This window comes from Siniperca chuatsi, linkage group LG1 (genome assembly GCF_020085105.1).
Source record: "Siniperca chuatsi isolate FFG_IHB_CAS linkage group LG1, ASM2008510v1, whole genome shotgun sequence".
Lineage (NCBI taxonomy): Eukaryota > Metazoa > Chordata > Actinopteri > Centrarchiformes > Sinipercidae > Siniperca > Siniperca chuatsi.
The window spans coordinates 30,180,182-30,204,796 of NC_058042.1; the positions used below are offsets into that span (position 1 = coordinate 30,180,182).

General features: G+C 41.5%; 1 protein-coding gene across 1 annotated transcript in view; it reads left to right on the top strand.

The window, feature by feature from the left end:
- adamts18 (ADAM metallopeptidase with thrombospondin type 1 motif, 18) overlaps positions 1–21,972 on the top strand; it is a 66,029-nt gene extending 44,057 nt beyond the window's left edge. Inside the window, exons 17-24 of the mRNA XM_044199920.1 lie at positions 5,776–5,896; positions 7,213–7,339; positions 12,658–12,862; positions 15,993–16,187; positions 17,723–17,793; positions 17,953–18,118; positions 19,682–19,877; positions 21,113–21,972. Of these exons, the coding sequence (XP_044055855.1) occupies positions 5,776–5,896; positions 7,213–7,339; positions 12,658–12,862; positions 15,993–16,187; positions 17,723–17,793; positions 17,953–18,118; positions 19,682–19,877; positions 21,113–21,228 (1,197 nt within the window). The 3' untranslated portion in view covers positions 21,229–21,972. The remainder of the gene's footprint in view (positions 1–5,775; positions 5,897–7,212; positions 7,340–12,657; positions 12,863–15,992; positions 16,188–17,722; positions 17,794–17,952; positions 18,119–19,681; positions 19,878–21,112) is intronic.
- The last annotated feature ends 2,643 nt before the right edge of the window (positions 21,973–24,615 follow it).

The window sequence follows — 24,615 nt, forward strand, 5'->3', positions numbered from 1 at the left end:
CCTGCAGAACTCAGTGTAGTTGTGCATGCAGACAGGTTTTCGGTGCAATGAGAGATCATTAGGGGTGCGCTCACTTTTGGTTTTACTTCCAAATAAAGTGGTTTAGATAATCGGGCTAAACTGCTGGTTTGCTTACAGTTGATTGTCAGACTATTTGTGTTTCTTGCCCTGTCATACTTTATGGTAGTCACCACATTCCCACCACTTAGTTCAGTGAGTATAGTGTTATCATAACTGATAGAAACAATTACCCAAGACCCAAGTTGTAATAACTCTAAATATTCTTTAAAGAAGGGACTTTGCAAAGTCTGACAGTGCTCCTCCGGCTTGTCCGTGTGTCCCAGCCATACATCTGTCCAGCAGATCACTCAGCGGTAGCATGCTGCTGATCTGCAGATGACACGAGCATAATCTCTATAAGTATGTCCTGTAATTACAAAAAGGAGAAAGAGGTTGATAGAGAGAGAAGGACAGAGAGAGAGGGGGAGAGTGAGATTAAAAGATTAAGAATTCTGCAATTGAACTCTTTGGATGTGAGAAGTTAAGGTCAGGGCACAGGGACTTTAACTGCAAATGAAAAGAGCCAAGTGAAGCAAAAACGAGTGGGTTTTTAATGCCGATCTTCATCTGTTTCACACATTCTACTGTCGCAGAAAAACTGAGAGAGTACATGGGGGAGGATATACGCACCGATCACTCCCAGACCCTTACTCAGCTTGAAACACTCAAAGAAAAACAAATGTTGAGGAGTGTGAGCGTAAACTGTGACAAGGTGTTCACATCTGCACAGCTGCTCAGCTGGTAGGGGGGAGGGAGGAAAGGAGGAAAGAAGTAACTACCAAGAGGAGGCGGGAATAGACATAACATATGGCTGAGGTCTCAGCTGATACCAAGTAGGGTTATTCTTCCTGAATTGACATTCTTGTGGTATTGGAAGGCGAGGTCATGCCAGTCCAGTGCAAAGCATTGTGGGCCCACAAGTGAGACTGATATCTGTGTCCGACACGTTCTAATTCATCATCATCTCATCTGACTTGATGAGTGGTGTGGTGGTTGGGTTGGGAAAACCAAGACACTCTGTGGTCTGATGTTGCTCTGTAGGAAGACAGACTCACATCAATCACACAACGTTTACTTGAAAGGCACCTCATCCTGAATATTTCTCGAGGAAATACATGTTTCTTTCAGTATATGGGATTTTGGTCTACAAACCAAATGAACACAAGTCGATATTTTTAACTATAATAGAAAATAAAAGCCATTCAGGGGGTACAAACATTCACTATTAATGAACATTTCTCCAACTTAGATCCAAAAAAAAGAGGATAATTCAAGTCAAGTGAGCACAGTGTTGAACTATTTCACTGCCATGTTGAAAAAGAAACTTTTAATGCATACATTTGCTTAAAAGTTTGATCACTCTAGAATCACATTTGTCTCCTCGTGTATTTTTGTACCCGTATTGGCATATTTGTACATGTATTTAAGTTTCATTTAAAGTATTTTTGGTCGTGTATTTGAACTGACAAAACAGTGAGTGATAGAGCACAGTTTTTTCTTAATCTGCTCACGTGTCTATATTTTCTAAATACAACTACGAATTTTGAATAAAAACTTTTTTGATTTGTCGAGCTTTTCAGCTTTTTTAGCTAAAGTCAAACTTCTGATCAAATTATTTTGGATTTCACAATTTGGAACTAATTAACTTTTGTTTCATCCTGCTACACAGCAACACTTAATAGCACTGCGAAGTGAGAGGAGCTCTTTCAGGCACTACTGGTTCAGGAAGTAAAATTCCTGTTAATTTTTCCCATAGACAATGTTATGTGAATCATCAGTCCAAAAGATTAACAGCTACAGAAGAAAATATCTGGTTCTTTGATAAAAAGTCAAGGTTCAGGCCTGTGTACATAAAAACGAAACACTCAAAAAACTGTGAAGTGTGCTGCTAATGGTGGGTGGAAGCTGACGTCTATGGTGTTGAGAACAGATAATACAGTCTGCAGCTTGAATTGTTCCCAACTGCAACCACGAAGCATTTTGAATTGAATTGAATACATCTCTAATTCACACCTCTGACTGGCTTCCTCTCCATAGCAATAGCACCTAAAGCGTCATTGGTAGTGTAGTATTTAGAGCTGTCCGCCGTGCCAAACTGATGGAATCTTTCTCTGAAATGAAGTTGAAATAATTACAACTGGTGGCCATAGCCTAAATCTATAGGACTGTAACATTGTAACTTCTATGTTAAGTAACATTGAGGATATCATTAAAAACGATATTTGAAATGGGAACATTGAATGGAGAAAAACAATTCATTACCAGCAGGCCCCTCCCACTTCTCAACTCTAAGTCTGGCCAAGTGATATGGATTCTCCGGCCAAAATCTAGTTATGCAAACTGATTAACTGTTCAATTTTAACTTGAAAATTGACATGAAAATTTCTGAAATCAGGTAACAACCTGAAGTGGGGTTTAATCAAGTTTTGAAATTGCATGTAAACTCACCGACTGAGTGACAGAGGTTACTGCTGCACTCTGTCTCTACGTGCAGTTCCCACTGATAGTAGTTTGTGTTGTCAGTCCAGATGAGGCTGATTTATTTGCTGGCTGTAGAGCTTTGGTAGATTTATATGTGTTGTGACTAATATCAAGGCAGTATTTTGCTGCTGCTGTTAGTTTGCTTTGACTACCAAAGAGTTCACAAGGGCAGTGGGAGTTCTGGTTGTGGGATTTTGGTTTGTAGTATGGGTAGGTAGGATATTTTACTTTGTTCTTATTGGTTTGGGTGTTTAGTTGTCAGTCAGGCGATGAGCTTTGGCTGCAGTTGTCCTGGAGAGGAGACAGGTTTAGATATGTCTGAAATTATTGTTTGAAAGTTAGTGTCTCTCCTGGCAGACAATGTTAACACTGTGGTTGGTTGGGTGTATTCAACATTGTGGATGGTTTAGGAAAGAAAGATGAGTTATTTAGAAAGTGTCAAGGCTTCAAGGATGTGTAGGTCCTCTATTATAAAAAAAAAAAATCCTGGTGAATGTTGTTTTTATAGCTGCTGGTTCACATCATTGGTGGTTGTTTGGAGAAGGAGCAGGAAGGTTTGGTAAGAGTTGGTTTGCTTGGCTAAGCATAAAGTCCCGGTGCGGTTAGTAGTGGTGGCAGTTGGGTTTGGGTTTGGTTGGGGTGGGTAACATCAGCAAAGGAAGTGTGGGTGTTAAAGTGTCTCCGGCTCTTATGCAGTTTAGTAGAGGCCGGGGCCACAATTTCATCATTTTGGGCTGGATGTCTTTAAGTTTAGAGGGGGCACAGCCCAAGACAGTGAGTGTGCAATGTGACTTGTGGCTGATAGCCAAGAACATGGTGATAGGGTCGCTGAGGGGAGGAGATTTAGCTTTGTAGCACACAATAAGACTTTGTGGATCTTTGCATTTAATCTTGATGCATATTAGTCAGAACCTTGTGGTTTAAGCTTAAGTTTGTTTATTAGACAGTGGGTAAAATCATTGACTATGCAAAGATCAGGACTTGGGCAGACATTAGTAACTGACAGTGATGTATGATGAAGAAGACTCTAGAAGACAGTGCTTTATGTGCCTGATGTGAAAAGCAAAACCTTTGGCTTTAGGGTCTATTATCAGTGTTTGATGGTGTGACCAAAGTCAAAGCACAGTCTGTTTTTGCACGTGGATGCACTTGGTTTCAGAGTTACATACAATTCTCTTATCAGTGCAGAATAATATGCACAGCAGGTTTTAGCATGCAAGCCTAATTCAGTATGATTAAACTGAAGCTTTTGCTGAGTTTTGAATGACAACCGAACAGAAAACAGATATCATAAACAGACAAGCTTGTTTTAGTGCAGGGGTTTTTCAAAGTCTGACATGTGGGCCCCTCCTCACACAAATTCATGACAGCTACACAGCCACTGCTGCGACTGCAACTATTGTTGGTGAGCGGGCCAAATTATCGGACCAAACTACAATCACTAACTTCCCGTTGTTTTTAGAACACCTGTGCCTTTCACCTCACACAGTATCTTTGCCTCACATCTGTTTGTCTGACATTAGACAGCTCCTTGCTCCTCTCCACATAAACATCTCTCCTTTTGCCCTCCTGTCTGGAGCTGGGCCGACCGTACACATGGAACAGTTAACATGCAGCAGAAGGTTATTGGTCCAGTCTGTGGAAGAGCCCCAGGACTGTTGAATGTGGATCGAACCCAGGAGGTGCTTGGCTTTCTAAGTTGGATGGTTGATGGTAGATTCCTTGTACTTTAGGATACACCCCAAAGAAAACACACTTGTCAAAGCTCATTATTGCAGATATTGATAGACTTGATATGTTTGTCAGGCACTGGAATGGTTGTTGACAGTTGGACTTAATACAATTTGATTGAGGATTCATACCCACCCAACCTGGTGGGCTATAAAAGAGACATAAATATGCTGAACACTATCCAGTGCAGCGTTTTGAAATGGTTGAAAATGACACACTATGAGCTGACTATGTATATGTGCCTCAAACTAAATTCTTCACTATGGCAGCGAATCCTCATGGGGTTGCTTTAATGATAGCCTGATGCTTCTCCTGTAATGGGTATGTCTACTTTCATTCATCCGTTAGTCTCTGCTTGACTTGAATGTCCAAATAAATCTCCCGTACAGAAAAAGGTAACTCAGAATCACCAGCCAGTATAAAGGATGTGGTAAAAAAAGAGCTAACTCACAAAAGAAAATGGAAATTGTCCCTCATATGTGCACTGTACTGTCCAAATAAAATGACCTTATAATAGTGTGGTCAGCCAGTTTGGACTAGAGAGGGAACAAAGCGCTCCTTAATGTTTGTAGAGCCTTCTGGGTAGTGGGTAGTAGATCTAACAGCTCAGTGGGACCTAATTGGCTGAATTACGCCACGTTGTCAGTGGTCCTACCTTTAGTCTCTTGCAGTGGAATCCATAACAGATGGGCCATTTGTTTCAGCTCTTCTTTTACTGCACTTCTGCCATGCACCTTTTTGTTTATACAGTGTAGGACATACTGAATAAATTCTTGGAGTTCTACCAACACAGAAGACAATACTGTGATATATTTATTACAGATTGGCTCAGAGAGAGGGTATACATCATACTGTATGTAGGGGAAGATTCCTTATTGTTGTTTACTCTGGACCCGGTTTGTTTGAAATTATAGTAGACAGATTGGTCCAGAAATTAGGGAACACATGGGTCCGTCGCTGAAACAAATCATTGATTCATTATTGCCAAACATTTGCTGTTTCCAGCCTCTCAAATGCAAAGGTTAAATATGTTATGTGTTTAGCATTTTATAGATAAAACAATAAATTGTAAAGAAAAAATGACAAATTTATCAGTAATGAAAATGATTATTAGTTGCAGCTGGCAGCTGAGAAGACAGGAAAGGGAGTAAGAACACCGACAACCACCACTGAAGTGCTCTCTAGCAAAAACCTCTCTTGGCTGTAACTGTTCTATTGTGTATTATGATTGATGTGTGTACATGAAGTGATTCCTTACCTTAGAGTATATACTGGTAGCCTGGAGATTTGGGGGAGGAAGGTTGCTGGTTCGAACCCCTAGAGCAGCCGGGAAAAAGTGCTTGTAGTGGATGACTCCCAGTTTAATGTAAAGATTTGAAAACCTGATGTTGATGTGAAACAGGGTGATGCTCAGCGTGCTTTCCCTGGATGAATAAAGGTTAAAAGACAAAGTATATTCACACACTTGACACCTTTCTGATTTACTATGTTCTTGCTTGACAGATCCTTCTGCAGGGAAAGAACCCGGGTGTGGTGTGGGAGTACACCCTGCCTCGCACTGAGAGGAAACCCGACTACAGCTGGGGTGTGGTGCGCTCCGACTGCTCTGCCCCCTGTGCTGGAGGTGAGACTGTGTGTGTTTGTGTTCGTACGTAGGCCCGTACATCAGGGCTCCAGACTCACTTTTTTCACCACCGTCCCGGAACCTTCCCGAAACCTTCCCTGAGTAGTCAGCCAGTCATAGTAGCTATAGTAACAGCACGAGAAGACGCGCTCCGCTGTAGTCAGCGCTCGGTTCAGTTTGTCATTTGCTAAGCGATAGTTATATATATACATACACACATAAAAAAAATCCCTTTCCCCGGCGTCCCGGGGAAGATCTCTGTTTGTCCCAAACACATTTTCCATCATCCCCGGGACGCCAGGACGCCGTTAGTCTCAAACCCTGCTGTACATGTTTGTTTGATGAATTAAACTAGAAGAACTCTTGTGTGTGTTCGTGTGTTGTTTACATGAATTGACCTTTTGCTAAACCCCTCCCTTGAACACCAATTTTCCAATCATAGCAACCGTAACTAGGCAGGGCAAGATTCTTATTTTAAAACGAGTCAGCTGGAAACAAAAACCAGACGGAGACAGCATTTTCAAACAAATCATGAAGCATAATATTATCTTAATTTATTTTTTATTTTTTCCTTGAAATCATTTCTGCCGGCAAATTTGACTGTCATTGGCTAGAAATGAGAAGCCTGCTTTTGCTGCTAAGATTTTTTTTTTTTTTTTTTTACAGAATGGGGTTTATAAAAATGTAAAACAAAGATTTTGACAAATGACTAAGAATTTTGATGGTAAATCTGCCACTGTTATCATTGTCAACTGCATATGTGCTGTGTGAGAATGGAAAGTTTTACAGGCGTAACAAAAGTAACTAAGAGGGGCTGGCCTTAGTGAACGTACAATTTGAATAAAAAAGAGGTAGAAATATGTCCATATTCATGTGTATACTCTGTGTGTATGTGTGTCAGATGTTATTTGTATGTTTGTGGATGTTGTGTCTGTCTCTTTGTGCTAATGTGTTTTTGCATTGTGTACAATTCCTGGAGTCCAGTGTGGTTCAGGAAGTGTGTTAAGGCTAATGAAAAGCACCTTTGTCAACTGAGAAGTTCAGACTCTGTTGGTCCCTAAAGACTCACAGCAACCCCCGGCTCACTTGTCAGTGGATGGCTGTGTGTGTGTGTGTGTGTGTTCTGACTGTGGTCCTTGTAGCTCCACTCTCCTTGTCTCAAGAGGCTGCAACAGCTCGCACGCAGACACACTGACTTAACACAGAGATTTTGATCCATGACAGTGACAAAATTTAACTCTTCAGATTTCCATGTTTCCATGTTTCATCAAATCTCTCTCTCTCTCTCTCTTTCGCTCTTCCTGTTTTTCCATCAGGTCGTATCTCCACCAAGGCTATCTGTCTGCAGGACCAGAAGTTTCAGGTCAACTCCACCATGTGTAATCCCCACACCAGACCAACACTGGGCTCCCATCTCTGCAACACACAGCCCTGCCCTGCATAGTAAGTGCTGCTGTGTGTGTCTGTGTGTGTGTGTGGGGGGGTGATATGTGGCATGTGTCTTTATGTTGCCAAATTTTCAGGAACCATAGGCGCTGTTTTTATTACAGGCATACACACATAGACACATGCAAACGCACACACACATACACAGTGTGGTTGAGCAGTCTAGAGGTTTGCCTGTGGTCCATTTGCTGTGGCCAGCCACCACTCTTCTCAGCCTGTGTTCTTCTCCTCTCTCCATCCTGCTCTCTTCTCTGCCCACTCTCTCACAAGTTTTCCATTTTTTTTCCATTTTCCTTTTTGAGAAAACACATGAAAGCCCTCCCTATCTGCTGTCTCTTTGCATCAGCCTTTACTTATTCCATTACAGTGTTTTCTCCAGCTGTATGTCCATCTGAGTGTCAAGTGGATTTTAACCACGCTGACGTGACAGATTCATGTAATGTCTCATTTTTGTGTTCATGTCTGTGATGTCAAGTTTTGTTCTACCACTTGGTAAGGGTAACAGGCTCCCAGTGGATGACAAGCAGACAGTTCAGTTTAATCTGAACTGTGTTAGCCTGGCAAGTCTTAACCAGTAGAGGAACCTGAGAAAAGAAGAAATCTTTTATTTTTGTCATTACTGTCAAGGACACTTGATTTAAGAATGCATTATATTAAGCACACGTCACTTGTTCAAAGTAAACTGAACCCTGTGTTCCCAGCTCTTGCTTCAGCTGAGGTCAGAAAACTGGGCTGTAGTTACAGTACCACTGAGGTCAGGAACTATTTGATATCCTACATGAAACTGCTCACAACAAATCTGTGGATTATCTTGAGTAACCAGGTCATGATTTCTGGAAAGAGACATTGCTGTTGAGTTTTTCAAATGTATGAAACAACTTTAAGACAATGTCTAGGAAAATCAATTTTACATTAAATAGAATTGAACAGCTAAATGAAGTAAGTAAAAGTAGTAGGAAGTAAAATGTGAAATTTGTGTCTCTAGATATTCCCATCAGCCTCAGTTGTACATTGGGTTTAGTGCTAATTATCAAATGTTAGCTTGATAACATGCAAAACTAAGATGTGAACATGGTAAACATTTTATGTGCTAAACATCAGCTTGTTAGCATCGTCAGTGTGAGGATTTTAGCATGCTGACATTAGCATGTAGCTCAAAGCACTGCGGTGCCCAAGTACAGCCTCACAGAGCTGCTAGGATAGGCTCTTAGTCTTGTTTTTAAATGCCTAGAAATTTTACAGAGTTTGGCTGGTGGCTGGTCAAACATTGTTTTGGTGGGTGGGGTTCTGTTTGGAAATTTGGACTTGTGACCTCAGTGTTTCTTAAATCCTGGCTACGGCCCTGTCAGAAATATCTTATTGTAGTCTAACCCCTTGACACAAGGTTCAACCAATTGGCTGACTGTTTTTGACAGGAAGTAAATACAAGATGATGTTTCCAAGTCTGGAATGGACCTTTTACTTTAGCAAACACTTGGGAATAAGAAAGAGAGAGAAAAATAAAGAAAGACAAGGCTAAAGAGAGGGAGGGAGACATCAAAGCCAACTCGGAATGATTGTTGCTTTCAGTGCACATCATTCCTTTCAAATATTCTCAGCACAAAGCTTCCTCCCTTTCTCTGTAGCAAAATCACACCCACATTTTATCTTTGTTGTCTAGACAGTGTGCTTAATGGCATGCATTTTTAAAGGAGACTATGCATTCAGGGACCAGTGCAGCAAGCAAAGGAGGAAGCCAGGCTAAAGTGCAGTGGAGTAACAAGTTGAAACAACACTGAATAAATGTCCTCTCTCCTATGTAGGCCTTTGGCTGAGGGAACTGGAGCTAGCTTGATTTACAGCACTGCTCCAAAGAACAGGCAGGGAACCGTGTCTTGGGTTCAGAGAGAGTACACACACATACACACAAATACACACACACAGGGCGGCATGCACACATACAGTTCATATGCACACACATTATCCAAATGTATGACGATGAAATGAATGTATTTCGGATCCAAACCATGAGGTAAAAATAGAAATACAAGCTGCTTCTGTCGGATTTTAATGATTTTTTTGTTGTTGTTGTTGTTCATTTCGTCCACCATTAGCCATGCCACAACAAGTCCAGACTGAACTTTCTCCTGTGTCAGGGGTTGAACAAGCCAGACAGCTATCGGTTACACCTTCAACATACAGCCTCTGTTTCTCACTAGTTTCCCACCACCCGAGAGGGCATTTCCTGCCTCTAATCTTGGGCATACCATTTCTCTTATCTTGGCGAAAGGTATTAAACAGCCTTGTTGCATGTCCCAACCTCCCCCGTTTGTTTGAGTGAAGAAAATGGTATAGCCCAGATAAAGAACATCAGTGTGGTTGTCCATTCAGGAAAATAAAGCAGTGCTTGACACCCATGGATCTTATTATACAGTAGCTGACACCATTTCTCAGCTGGTGTGTATGGGCCAATTTATGGGCGCTGCACAGGAAGAGAGTTGAGTTGAGTGAGCAGCATGAAAGCTTTAATGACTGCATTAAGACCTCTAGGATGTATGGGTACGCATTCAAGAACCCAGCAGAGAAAAGAAAAATTGACAATGAGGTGGGATGCATCTGTGCTCTGTGTGTGTGTGTCTGACAAGCGGGGGAATGTAAAAGTTCCTGCTTATCTCTGCAGAGTGTATGTCAGGTGCTGACAGGCCTATCCATGTTTTATTGTGCAGAGACGGTGGGATTCCCACGGGGCCAGGGCAGTCTAGCCATGCAGAGCCAGTCAAACGCCCCTCACCACTTTACTCCCATCTGCCCCCTTTTGCTTTAGACCTGCTTTAAACCTTCACTCCCCATATTGCTGTTAGCCTGTCAGGGACAATGGGGATGGAGGTGTAGCTGCAGTTTCTGAACGTAAAAGAGGGATGCGAGGAGAATTTTAAGAAGCCAATTCAATCTTCGCTCATATCTCATCTTAAAAGCCTGTCTTTTTTTTTTTTTTTGCTTTCTCCACAGCACAGTCCCATCCCCACCTCCTTCTAACTCTCCATCTTCCCCTCCTCTGTAGATCAATCTCTGCTGTTTGAAGTTATTTTGCTCTTTCTCTTGGCAGAGGCCATCTGTAGAGTCACTTACCGCAGGTTGGGGATTTCTCTGTGCATCACGCAGCGGGATATGTAGACAGATCAAAGTGAGACATGTTGTACCTGTGCCAGAGAAGATGTGCAGAAAAATAGAGACAAAAGATGTATGGACAAGATCCTGAACAGGTCCTGTATCTACACTTGTAAGAATTACACTGAAGAATGCCAAGAGACAACTTCGTAAAAAAAGTTCTATGCTGAAAGTGAAGAATAACATACATTTCTCAGTGTGTCGCAAGTTTGTTTGTGAATAAAAGTTAATGATTTTTATTTTTGATAAATTATGGCCCAAATGGAGATTGTGTGTAGGAAAAGCACAGGTATTACTAATAGCAGTAACAATGGCTAACAGTGTCCCAGTAAGTCGTGACAGTGTGCCAGCATGCACAATACCAGGACAATGAAACCAAAGCAGCTAAATGGAATTCAGTCATCTTTCATTTTATTATTTACACCTGTGCTTTCCCCACTGTGACGTCAAAATGTCTTTCATGAAAAAAGGCCTATTGGAGTCCATTATAACCAGAGAAACTTTCAAATACCAGCAGCTAAAAGAAAGGGAAAGACCATTTTGGAGTGAAATGAAAAATACAGTAAAGTAGTGAGTACAGATGGGAAATGTCCTGGTTTATATGGGTATAGCAACCTGTTTGGCAGAGATGGTTATTTTGGTATATAATTAAGCAGAAGAAGAACTTAAGAAAACCGCTATTAGGTTAAGAATAAATGTTAATTCATTGGTGGTAACTGGCGTGCAACCATACTAGTACTAAAAATGCACGGGTGAGCTTCTCAGAACGTCCCCTGCAGTATTGCACTTGTCTACCTCAAAATATGTCAGTTATTGAAACTTTTCAGAGATACAAATTACAGCTAGGTCAGTGGTGGTTTGCAGTGAAGCAGAGTAGCACTTAAGGCACTTTCCCCCAATGATATATTGTTATTTATAAGCCACGCAAAACAGAGGAAAAAAAGCAAACAGTCCCCAAAAATCCAAAACCGATGTTTTCAGGTCCCAATGGTTCACATTATTCCTGTTTCCAAATTGCAGTTTAGTCCTGCTGCTTCATTTGTCTGTGGCGTTTGAAAGAGAATGAAAGCATTTTTCTTCCCCTGGAGCAGGTCGGCGGCGTGAAGGAATGGTCTTTGCGGTAGCATGTCGTCTCAGAACTGGACTGAGCCATCTGCCCATCTCTCCATCTCCCTTTTCTAAGCCTGTGGTTGTCAGACCACTCATTTGCTGTAATCTCCCCCTTCAGCCCCGATGCCAAGACAGACGCTATTTTAGAAGCAGCAGTAGGCTTTCATCAGTGGGGAAGCAGGATTTCAAAGACACTAAAGGAGAGGAGAGGACAGGAGAGGTAGAAAGCACTGGACAAAAAGAGAGGGGATTGAAAATAAAATGATGGGAGGACAGAGGACAGGTGAGTAGAGAAGTGAAAAAGATAGAGGAATGAAAAAACAGGAGAGGGCAAAAGAGAGGAGTGAGGTGAGGTATTGCAGTCCCCATCTGTCTGGACCCTTATTGTATGTTGTATATTGCAGTTGGCCATGGAGACCTGGGAAAGCTGTTATGGAGAATTGTATACACAATATGGTTTTCATGTTTAGTTTCAAAAACGAATAGTACGGAGAGAGATGAATGGATATGGATATATATTTCGGCCTGTGTATTTTCGTTGTCCACTTTGTGCAATGACAAAGATCAATGTGTGAAAATATTGTGAGCATTTTAAACGTAGCAGGTCTACGTTTTCATGAATCATAACATTTAAGAAAAGCAAGAAAAGCCCAGCTAGTTCACCAGTTGGAGTTTTTAACCGCCTAATAATAAGTGGTTTTCTGAAGTCTTTGGTGTCATAGTACTCACTGGTAATTTAGGCTGAAATTGTATTTTTCTGTTTGTGTGTGTTTGGGCCCAAAATAAGTGCAGCAGATTAGAGTTTGAACCTGTGGTTGGCTGTCATAATTAGGTGCTCAGTCATGTGGTTGGTGTCCTGATGACGGAGGCTAAACTTACTCTATAGCAGCTCCTTATACTGTGTGTATGTGTGCAAATGTATGCATGTACAATTTAGCATATACCCAGAAATCACTTATACATACAGGCTTTTCATCAATACTATCATTCACTGATTTTCTGTTGCATTTTCCTTGGGTGTCCCCCTTCACCATCTCGCTCTTGGTGTCCCTCCACAGTTGGGCGACAGGAGACTGGGGTCCCTGCAGTCGCTCGTGTGGAGGAGGACAGCAGACCAGGACACTGCGCTGCCTGAGGAAGGTGACTTATCAGAGGGAAGAGGTGGTGGCGCACTCCCTCTGCCCTGTCATCTCTCCAGCCCAGGTCCAGCCCTGCCACACCCAAGCCTGCCCGCCCGAGTGGAGCACCGGATCCTGGTCACAGGTGGGTTTGTGGCAGCGTTTGAAAACTTTCTAGCCACACTAGCGACATGGCTAAAACATATAATGTGAAATATATCCATAACCTTCTCCAAGGGATTGGTACAAAATGTGGTACAGACCTTCGTGGTCCCTATACGATGAATGTTATTGACTTGGTGATCCTCTGACTTTTCATTTTGTGCCATCAAGAGGTTGACATTCGTGTTTTTCGGTGAAATGTCTTGACAAGTGTCGGATTTCGGTGACGTTTTGTACAGTCATTCACATTCCCCCCACGGGATGAATTGTAAAAACTTTGGTGCACCCCCCCCATCTAGCAGGCCAGGTCAAATTTGTTTGACACTAAATTTAAACAAAAATTCGTTTTAATTTAGTGTATGACCAAATACCTGCAAAACTAATGACATTTCGATCAGCCTCAGCTGTACGCTGTGTTCAGTGGTAATTAGCAAATGTTAGCATGCTATCATGCTAAACGAAGATGGTGAACATGGTAAACATTACCTGCATTTTCACTGTGAGCATGTTAGCATGCTTATATTAGCATTTAGCATTTAAGTGCCGCTATGCCTCACAGCCTCACAGAGCCGCTAGCATGGCTGTAGACTTTTAGTCTTGTTATAATTTGAGAGTTATATAAAGCCTTTGTCGATAAATCCGCAGGCATACAATCAGTATGATGTTTGGTCTGTGAAGCTACAGTAACTCATGGCTATACTCCTATTAAGCCATAAGCACACTTTCCAAACTCTGAACTCTGATTCTAACTTGACAGTGCAGCTGACCTTGTGTGTGAAATGTACAAATCAACTTTATTCTGAATCATTATTTTAGGCTGCATTGTACATGTCATTTATTTAGTTGTTACAGGCCTTTTTCACAGCAGACATTTTGACTTGCTATACTAGGAAAAACACAGGTGTTACTAATACCATTAACAATGGCTTTGTTCTTTTCAAGTGTCCCAGTCAGCCATGACAGTGTGACAGTGAGCCTTTATGCACAATACCATTACCCTGAAACTTAAGCAGCTAAATGGAATTCAGCCATCAATGATTTTTGTATTCCCGCCTGTGTTTTTCCTACTGTGACATATGAAAAAGGCCTGTAGTTACTTTTACTCTTGTTGTTCAGGCATGGAAAAGTGCTGACGGTCAGTTTAAAAGGAAAACAGGTGTCAATCCTGATGATGTCACTTCTTTGTTTGTTGTTAAATCACTGGTTTCCCAGTCCACCGTTAAAGGTTATGTGTGCCCACTGTCATAATTAATGTATTGGCTAAAAGTCATGTAGAGCATTAGTGACATCTGTAGACATCTGCATTACAGAAACATGTTTATGCCTGAGAGGAGATGCACACACCCACACACACACACAATGAGTTTAATATGCAAGCTGTCAGACGTTTCACTGAAGCTAAAACAAACACTCTGCTGCCCTCTGTTGGACACATGGTAAAACATTTACAAACGTGCCATATTCAACTTTTATCCTGTGACATCTGCATTTTTTAAACTGCTGGTTGTTGAAAAACCTTTATTTTCATTTCAATCACAAAGAAATGTTTTCTCTTTTACCCTTGTCCATCTTGTCTAAAATTTGGGAAATTTAATATGGACAGTTGAATCAGAATGAACTCTACCTGTCTACATGAACCAAATACACCCATGAATCACAAAACAGCCACACAAAAATGATCATAAATGATCATTGTCTGGTTTGCAATCAACCCCTCTTGAGTAATTAGTACTTGTAAGATGTTGATTTGCAGGACTGTATTTATTCAAGCTAATATTTGATTTTTCAGTTTATCCTATGGCTAATAACCAAGTATGACTTGGAGGTTTTGGCCGGTTCCTCTGTAACCACAGTGCATCACACACTAGACAGGGCAAATTTTTACTTGTACTTTACTTGTGTATTTTCTTTTCATGCCACTTTCTGCTTCTACTCCACTATTGTACTTTTTACTTCACTACATTTATCTGACAGCTTTAGTTACTAGTTACTTTAAGAGTTTATAAAATATGATGTTTTGTTATAAACTACTATAAAGTACAGCTGAAACGATTAGTCAATTAATCAATGCATCATTTGACAGAAAATTAATTGTCATTTTTCATGTAAAACATTTCATGGCTCCAGCTTCACAAATGTGAAGATTTCCTTTTAATTATTTTAATGTATTGTTAATAATTTTGAGGTTTGGACTGTTGGTTGGACAAAACAAGCATTATAAAGGTGTCACTTTGGACTCTGGGTAATTGTGACGGCATTTCTCACTATTTTCAAAATCTTTACACACCAAACAATCAATCAGTTAATGGAGAAAATAATCAAAGATAAAATAATAAGCAGATTAATCCGTAATCATTAGTTGCAGTTTCAAAGCAGGACTTTTACTTGTAACAGATTATGTTTACAGTGTGGTATTAGTACATTTACTTCAGTAAAGGATCTGAATACTTCCTCCACACCAGTCCGAGTTCAGTCGGCGGTCATGCAGAGACAAGGCCAGTCTCGCTGAAAAGATCAATTGGACTTTTCAGTGACAAAAGGACAACTGGGATGTGTGTATGTGCATGCTTGTGTTTGTAAATGGATACACACAGATGTGTACGTGTCTTTTGTCTAATAAATTAACGTGAGATTGTCGCATAAACTGCCCTGACGGCTGTGGTCGTCTGTCCCAGCGGAGCAGTTTGACTCTGTCCACCTTTGCATTTCAGCTGGAGTTTACAGCAGCACGGATGCTTTTGATGGGTTGGGGTCACATTCATCTTCGAGTTATTGGTTTATTGTATTTAATGTTAGGCCTTAATGGGCTGTCATCAAACCGGTGAGCTTCTGTTTGCTTGTACACCATGTGGTGAATAACAAATAATTTACAATGTCCGTGCCAAGGATTTAACCTCTGTTAGTACGGCCTAGTGCATAAACATGATGAAAGCTGAAGGTTAAAACAATCACAAGAAAGTATAAGGCTAAGTAACAGTGTATGTGTGTGCACGTATGATTAAATATGTGTATGGTCATTAAACCTTTGCTTACTGAATCACTAATCTCCTGAGGATGCAGTCATCTGGGTTTTTGACAATGACTTCTTTCTCTTCCTCCTTGTCCACTCGCAGTGCTCCAAGACCTGTGGCCGTGGACTGAGGAAGCGGAGCGTGTTTTGCCGCAGCACTGATCCTGGGGCCAAAGCGGTGGTGGTGCCCGACAGCATGTGCAGACAGCACCACAGACCCAAAGCCCAAGAGACCTGTGTCCTGCGGCGCTGCCCCAAGAACGAAAGGCTGCAGTGGATCCCCACTGCCTGGGGAGAGGTAGGAAAAAGGAGACATGAAGCTCAAGGGGCAGTAGCGATAGAAGTGTAATGTGTTGTTTTCAGTTGAATCATTTTGAGGAAAAATCCACCCTAAAGCACTTGAAATGTGTTATAAGAAAAAGCTTGGGATGATGCACCTTGCTTTGTGGGTTCATTTTGTTGCTTTACTTTACATCACTTCACTGGACTTGTTGGAAAGCCATCTGGCAAATGATGGAAATGGACAAACTGGACTGGAAGTAGATGAGATGTCATGACAAATATCTTAATACAAAGTGAAACGGATCTCATTAAAAAGGGAAACTTTGCATGCTACAATGAGAAATTGAGCAGTTTTTTTTTGTTATGGTGGCAGAAATGTGCCACTGAAATGATCTGAAATTCATAGATGAAATCAGTAATTGCTTAAATGGCATCATCACCAATCAGGGCATGAAGTCGGCATGAGGTGTGGCGGGAAGATATCCGGCCATGCGAGAAGCACTGAGGGAGTATACTGGCCCCTTAAGAAACAAATTGTCTATAAACCATCCAAAGTCAGTGAATTTAATAATTGGGCTGTTTTTACAAAAGCCAGGCTGTCAACCACCACTTCTCTTTAACCCTCATAGACAGGATACAGATCAATCTGCTGAAGCGTCCACATTATTTTACCAACTTTGCTCAGCAATCTTGCCAGTCTACTCCTGGGATTATGAAAATGATGCTGTCAGATAATATACTCCATCAAGGATTTGCCTACAATTTCCAAGATATGCTGGCTCACTCCAAAATTAATCGACGTCCTCCAGCAACTGTGAGGTGTTGCAATCATTTTTTGAAGAATAATTGTTATACCTCGGAAGTTTAATGTATGTTTTTATGAATCTGTATTTGACAGCCTCATCATGTTGGCCATTAATCATCAATTCAGGTAGCATATTCTTTTAGTGTTTGTGCCAGAGATGAGTGAATTCTTACCTGCCTTGGTGGTGGAAATTCCTTGACGTTGGTGTTTATGTACAGTAGTTTGAGTGAGAGAAGCGAGGGCACTCAGTTACAAACGAAATAGTTAATGTTGCTGAATGTGGAATAAAAACGCTGGTGTGGGCTAGGTTTGTAGCACAAGACTAGCAAGATAGAAAACACATTGAGAATGACTTCCGGATGGGAGCCGAAACGTCTTGATTCTGAAAACAGTGTCCAGATGACTACGACTCAAACCTTTTCTACGATAGAACACTCCTGGACGAATGAGGGACTACACCGTCTTAAAACACAGTGAAGATACTTACTTCCCAGAATACACTGTGGTTTTGTTTTTGAAAAAGAGCCAGACACACACACTCATACACGTCCATATATACTGCCTGCTCATCAAATATAATGGCTGATAAATACTCAGTAGAGCACTCAGTATTTTGGCTCTATTACTACAACGATAAGTGACTTTGTGGTGTCTGCTGCTATGGGAACCCGCCACATTACACACACACACACACACACACACACTCAGAGCTCATTTTCTAAAATTGTCCCTGCACTCTGTTTCAGTGCTCCCGGTCTTGTGGCTCAGGCATCCAGAAGAGAGAGCTTCACTGCGGGGAGAGAGACTCGCAGGGAGGGTATGTGCCTTCAACTGCTCACCAAGACATCCCTCACACTTTAACAGATGCGTCATCTGTGTGCTATCCTCTGAATCAGAATCTCACTGTTTTCAAAATTGGATGCTCTTCAGCAATTGTCATTTCTGAGCAGACGACCCGTCCTCTCCCCCCGCACAGGTATGTGGAGTTCCCCGTACGGAGGTGCAGGAATATGGCCAAACCTTTGGTGGATCTCCAGCAGGGCTGCAACCGCAGTCCATGCCCAGAGCTCCCCCGGGTCGTCCCTGGCAGAGCCATCTCCAGTGCTGTGGTCTTAGGCTGGTACAACTCACCCTGGCAACAGGTACATTTGCTCAAGCTTTGATCCAAAACTGTCTACATGAGAGACTTTTAGTGCGATATATGTGTTCCAGCTGATAGTCTTCTGATTTGGAGTTTTTCTCCCACATGTGACACAATTGTGTCACACACTAAATGCATATTTGGTAGAAAATTGCATCCTGTCATCATATGCATGACGACACTTAGATTTCACATCAGCACATCAGTTACCAGGACATGGACAGTAAGTAGAATAGCTGATTTTATCTGTGTTTGGGAGGAAGGCTGAAGTCAGTCAAAACTTGAAAGCAAATACGAAAGAATATTTCTAAAACGAAAATGGATGTGATGTTGGTATGTGTGTAAATTTGTTTTAGTTTATATTGGTACTTTGACAAACTAAATAGTACTGGATATGGTTTCCATCCTAGAGTACACATGAACAGCAACACATACACCATTAAATATGAGCAGCAATTGAGCGTTCGCTAAACCCCTCCCTCAACCTGCGATTGTCCAATCATAGCTTAGTAACCATAACTTACGCAAGGCAGGCCTATCAAGCTTTGTATTTCTCCACATCAAGAAGTGGTGTCCATGGGGCTCTAGTAAGAGAGTTACTCTGCATTTACTGTGGAGGATGGTGTCTTTCTTTTGAGTCTTTTCAAAACCAAAAACATAGGAGCAAAAGAAGAAATTGATCATAACAGAACAGGGACATCCACTGTGTAGTATTTTAGCCGGTCCAGGATACTATCAATGTTAACAGTAATGTTAGCAGCTCTGCCCTGCTCTTTATTGGATTTTGGAAGTGTAGCCTCAGTCTAGGATAAGTGTTCTTCAAAAGTTGCAAAAGTAGCAAAATCATCCCATTGTGTGATCAGTTGCTTCTAAACTAACAAATCTACCGAAAAGGCTTTGTCGGATTCACAACATTTATTTTACAATGCCGCTTTCCCTGGGAGGCCCCTGACATGATGAGGAAGGCAACACGACATCTGGGCCAAAACCATGAGTGGCTCCTGTGATCCAATAACTATGTTTCCCCATAAACCTCAGAGGCAGACTGTGCAGTTTAGGTGGTGGTAGTTCAAAGACGTAGCATAGTTCTGAGCCAACAGTGGCTGGCTATGTGGAATGGGCCTCAGATGCAATCCAAAAGCTCCACTCTGTTACACAGCCTATCGGGGCAGGTTGTGTAGGCTATGTGTTATATCATCTATTATGCAAAAAGTCTTAAGGGCAACCTCTTATAGCACAGTGTCTCATTCTGCTTGATCTCAAGCTTGTGATCCCGGTATGTTTCCACCAGAGAAGATATCTCCTGACAGCTTGCTGGAGGGCAGGTACATGCTGGATGGGATGTTTGTTTTCTTCATCTGTTCTTTGTCTCTGCATAGACTTTTCCTCCATCCTTTCCCCTCCCTCCACTGCTCCTTTCATGACAATTCCTTTTTCTCCACGCAATTCAACGTTTGATCTCCTCCTATTTATATCTCTGTGCCTTTTCCCTCATTGCTCTCCTTCTCATTCTGCCCTTCTCTTTGTTTCCGTCTCCCCGCTGTTTCTCTCCTGCCTGCCTCAGTGCTCTGTGTCCTGTGGCGGAGGAGTCCAGACTCGGTCTATCCAGTGTCTCCGGCAAGGTCGCCCCGCAGCTGGCTGCCTGCCCCATCAGAGGCCTGTCACTTCTAGGGCATGCAACACACACTTCTGCCCCGCTGCTCCCCCGGCTCCAGCACAACGCCCCGGCCGGGTCACAGCTGCTGGACCGACACTGAAAGGTAAATTCCTCTGAGGGAAAAAGACAAATTCATCCAGTTTCATTTCCTCATACTCATGGAATTACAGGACTGTGCGGAGTTTGCATTACCTGTTTTAGGTTTGTTTTCTGCTCTTTTTGATGAATTCTTCCCATAGCACAATAACAATTAGCTCAAGTGAACTTAACAGTAGTGTGTGTGCATATATGTGTTTGTGTATGTGTTAGCCCACTGGTTGACTTGTCCAGTTGCAGCCACCTTATGTTTAGCCCAGCTAACTGCATGGCTCTCGGGATTGCAGTGTCAGTCAGTCCACCACTTTGGTCCAGGCTGAAATATTGGATGGATTGCCATGAGATTTTGTACAGACATGCCTGATCCCCAGAGGATGAATACTACGACTTTTCCTGTGGCACCACTGTGAGGCTCACATTCGTTTTAGTAAAATATCTCAACAACTATTGGATGGATTGTTATAAAATTTGGTACAGACATTGATGTTCCCCTCGGGATGAATTGCAGCAACTTTGGTAACCCCTTAACCTTTCTAGCATTACCATCAAGTCACATTTTTGGTTTGGTAATTCTTGGTTTTATGACCAAATACCTGCATGGCATTCCCATCATCCTCAGCTGTACTTAATGTTTAGTGCTAAATTGCTATTGTTAGCATGCTAAAAGGCTAAACTAAGATGGTGAAAGTGGTGAACATTACACATGCTAAAAATCAGCATGTTAGCATTGTCATTGTGAACATGTTAGCATGCTGAGATCAACATTTAGCTCAAAGGACCGTTGTGCCTAAGTACAGACTCACAGAGCTGCTAGCATGGCTGCAGATTAGTCTAGCTTAGTCTTGTTTTATTTGGATTGAACTAGTTTTGAAATGATTAATTGATTAATTGATATTTGATCGACAGAAAAATAAGAAATCAATCATCCAGGTTATTAATCAAGTAAAAATGGCAAAAAAACTTCTGGTTCCACCTTCTTGAATTAGATTTTTTTAATATATCATCATAAATTGAATATCTGTGGGTTAGACTTTTGGTCAGACAAAACAACCAATTTAAAGATGTCACCTTGGTTTCTGGGAAATTTGATGGCTATTTTTCATGGTTTTCTAACTATTTCTAGGCAGAACGATCAATCAGTGAATCGAAAGAATGATCCACAAATTGAACAATAGTGAATATAAACAGGACTTAGTTTGAACTGCTGCTCAAAATGTGCCTTATTTTTTGTTTTCTCTGCAGACGAACACTGCATGGACCATTTCAGCTGGTGTCACTTGGTTCCCCAGCACGGCGTTTGCAACCACAAGTTCTATGGACAGCAGTGCTGCAAGTCCTGCTCCAGCAAGAGGCCATAGAGCTCGGATACCTCTGAGTCTGTGGCTTCACGTCTCTGAGGAAAACAACACCACGGAGGCCATTTGGGAGTAATTGCTCACAACACACAGAACTGTCACTTGTGTGTTTTCTTCCTGGAGTACTTGACTAATGAATTTTGTAAAGAAGTAAAAGAGAGACTCCTTTTGTTAAAGAAGGCAATGTGGCTGCTGATGCTCATCTGCCAAAGCGGTCAAGTCATCATGTCATTGATCACATTGGAACTGGAAAGACAATGCCAATTACAGAGCATCTGAAGACTTTTTGATGTAATATATGTTGTCATTTTGTTGAGTTTTCCTTCTGAAACCTCTAAAGCTACAAGCCATCAAGAGAACAGGAAAGGACAATAGTTTTTAGCTTGCTTATATGTTGTATTTTTAAAGGTGTCTGGTTTCATACTCCTTTATTTAAGTTATTATGATGCATAATATATGATTTTACATTTTGTCAGGTGTACAGTGGATCTGTGACATGCTATTTCTATGTTTGACCCTTAGATCCACATTAAGAGATTTTATATGAGGCATTAGTAATCAATGGTCAGATGTCTTCTGCACTTCTCCTTCACACACTCTCCGCTTGTTATGTTTACTGCTGCATTCCATTCATGTTAACGCTATGAAAACATGCCTATCTGTGTATGTAAAACATTTTATTCAGTCACTTTGTAAGTGGTCGTTTTTATCTCTCCTGTATGGTTATGGTAATACAACTTGATCATCTATCTGTCTTTCTTTTCTTTCCTGCATTCTCTCCATCGATTGCAGCCACAATGAGGGCAATAATGCAGAGGGAGAGAAGAGGATGATCGTAGGGTGAGCGTGGGTGCAGTCTAGATAGCAAGAGGTTTTGCTTGTTAAGAGAGAACAGTGTAGGTGTGTTCTCCACAGACGTCTGGTCAAAATGCAGCTCTGATTTGGCTGGTGGACTTCAGCTGAGGGATACATTCAGTCACATTCAGTTTGGTGTTAATCGGCCACCATTTTTTAGATGACTGTATTCCAATGTGAAGCAGGTCCTAACTATATGAAGGAATGTAGTCATTCCAATGCTGTTGAGACAACTACCTAGACTACCTAACCTAGATGTCTAAAAAAAATGAAGTTTTTCCAGTTGTAACCTTGACATTTAGATGTATTATTTTCCTGTAGCACAGTCAATGCTTCCTGGGCTCTGCAAATCCATTTAACCTTTATTTATATTCAACCTTTATTTATACAAGATGGAAATGTGTTAAATGCTGAAAAAAGAAGGGTAGTTTGGTTGAATTGAGCTGTGATGGCTCTAATTCCCCAAAAGATACCAAATAAAATATCAGATTAGAATAAAATGTTGTAAATAAGTAACACAAATCTTACACAAATAGAAAGTCACGCATGTGTTTGGATTAAAAATGACTTGTTCACAGATGTGTTTGTGCGCATCTCCTGGGCTGAAGTGAAATTAACTTTTTGTACATACACAAAATAATTCTTTCACATCATCTGGCAACTGAAGCCAGGTATTATTTTGCACCTTTATTACCCACCAACCAGTCAAAGGATGCACTTATTCAGTTAAACCAACCAGCTCTCGAAAGAAATTCATTCTATTTGCTCTGCACCCAATTAGTTCAGAGGCTTCTGTAAAAAAGTAGCCAATTATCCTCAAAACTACTATGAATCTGTTATATCTCATTTCAAAAATACATTAAAAAAATGTGCCAGGTGATGTATGAATACAAAAAAACATATTTGGAAATCAATTATTTTGGATAAAAAATACAAAGAAAAGATTTGTGAATCTATTTGGCTCAGACTCCTGATCCAAAATATAAAAGCAAAAACAGACAAAACACATTTGTGAATCTGATCTCATTTGTATATAGTTCATATTACTTTTTCTGACTTTATGAAACAAACGCAATGCCATAATGAAGAACCCAGTGTGGCTCCTGGATATATTTAGTGACGGTGGATAAAATGAGTGTGTTATGTGAAAGGGGTCGCTTGCAGTGACGAACCCACGGAGAATTACCACCTGACTCGCACTTCCTTTCAGCTCTACGAAGTCTTTTTTTAAACCTGCATTAATTGACTTTTTGACCTGTGCAAAAAGAGCGAACGTAACATTGCCATTATTATAATTATCACCTTATGAAGCTGACATGGCGAACGTGTTGGCAAACTGTGGCTTATTTGCACATCAAGCATCCGTGGAGCGACATCAGCATACATTTGGAGTTGTGTTGGTGTCCACCTCCGTAAAGCTGAGGGAAAGTGCCGATAAATGTCTGTGGGTTTATCACTTCAGAAGACCCCTTTCACATCACACGTGCTCATTTAATCCATTGCTGTTATAAAAATATTGATAGAGCAGCTTTATATGGCATTAGTGTTTTCTTGTAACTGTGTGTGGCCACTCAGTGGGAATCTGCTGTCCCTATCACTGGCCTCCTTGGCAACTGTAGCCATTTGATAACTTTTTGCCCCCCTCGAAACTTTTAGAACTTGAAGCGTGCTGAGATTTATGCTACCAAACAGTGTTTTCCTTACGGTGATTATGCCACCCTTTCTCGCACTGCGGGGGCTGCGATTACTCTTTAATCAAACCGTCTGCATGAATCATGGAGCCTGGAGTCCCCACATCGTCTCGGCTGCATGTTGTTTACCGGCATGCTGTGAGCCAGACACCACAAGCGGGGGCCCACGCACATACACACAAATACGACGGCTCGACTAACATATATATAACGTGTTCATTGAGCATCAGACTGGCTGTGAAGGTGTTGCTGCGCTTGAATGTGTGTAGGTGAGAGCATGCACAGTTTGCATGCTTTCCCGGATGCATGCCTGTGTTTGCTGGTTGAATTCATGCATTTAGTGTGTGTGGGACTTAAAGGGAGAGAGAGTGTTTGTACAATACATATGTATGTCCCTACGGCCCTGCTTATGATGTCTGCCTCTCAGTGGGGCAGCAATTTCACTGCTGAGCTGATGTGAGCATTTCTATTTCTCCAGCCTGCTTTCAATTCTAGATGAGACTCAATTTCCCCCCGTCCATATTGGTTCATAATGACATATTTTGATTATCTTAGCATGGGGAGCCACATCAACCCTCAGCATTACTGCAGCAAAGAAATAAAGAGACCGCGGCTCGAATGAAGAGACAGAAACTTAGAGGTGTTTTTATTTGATATCCTCGCTTGGACCTGTACCCACGTATAGGCAGTAGGTGATATGGGGGGGTGCAGGGGCAGAGGGGGCATTTAGTTGAATATGTTAGTCTAGTCTGCCTGACTCATTGATCCTTCATCTGATGGAGGTTTATGCAGGTTAGAATCTATGGCCCCGACCGTGGCTCTGAAATATCAGTAGCCTAACTGT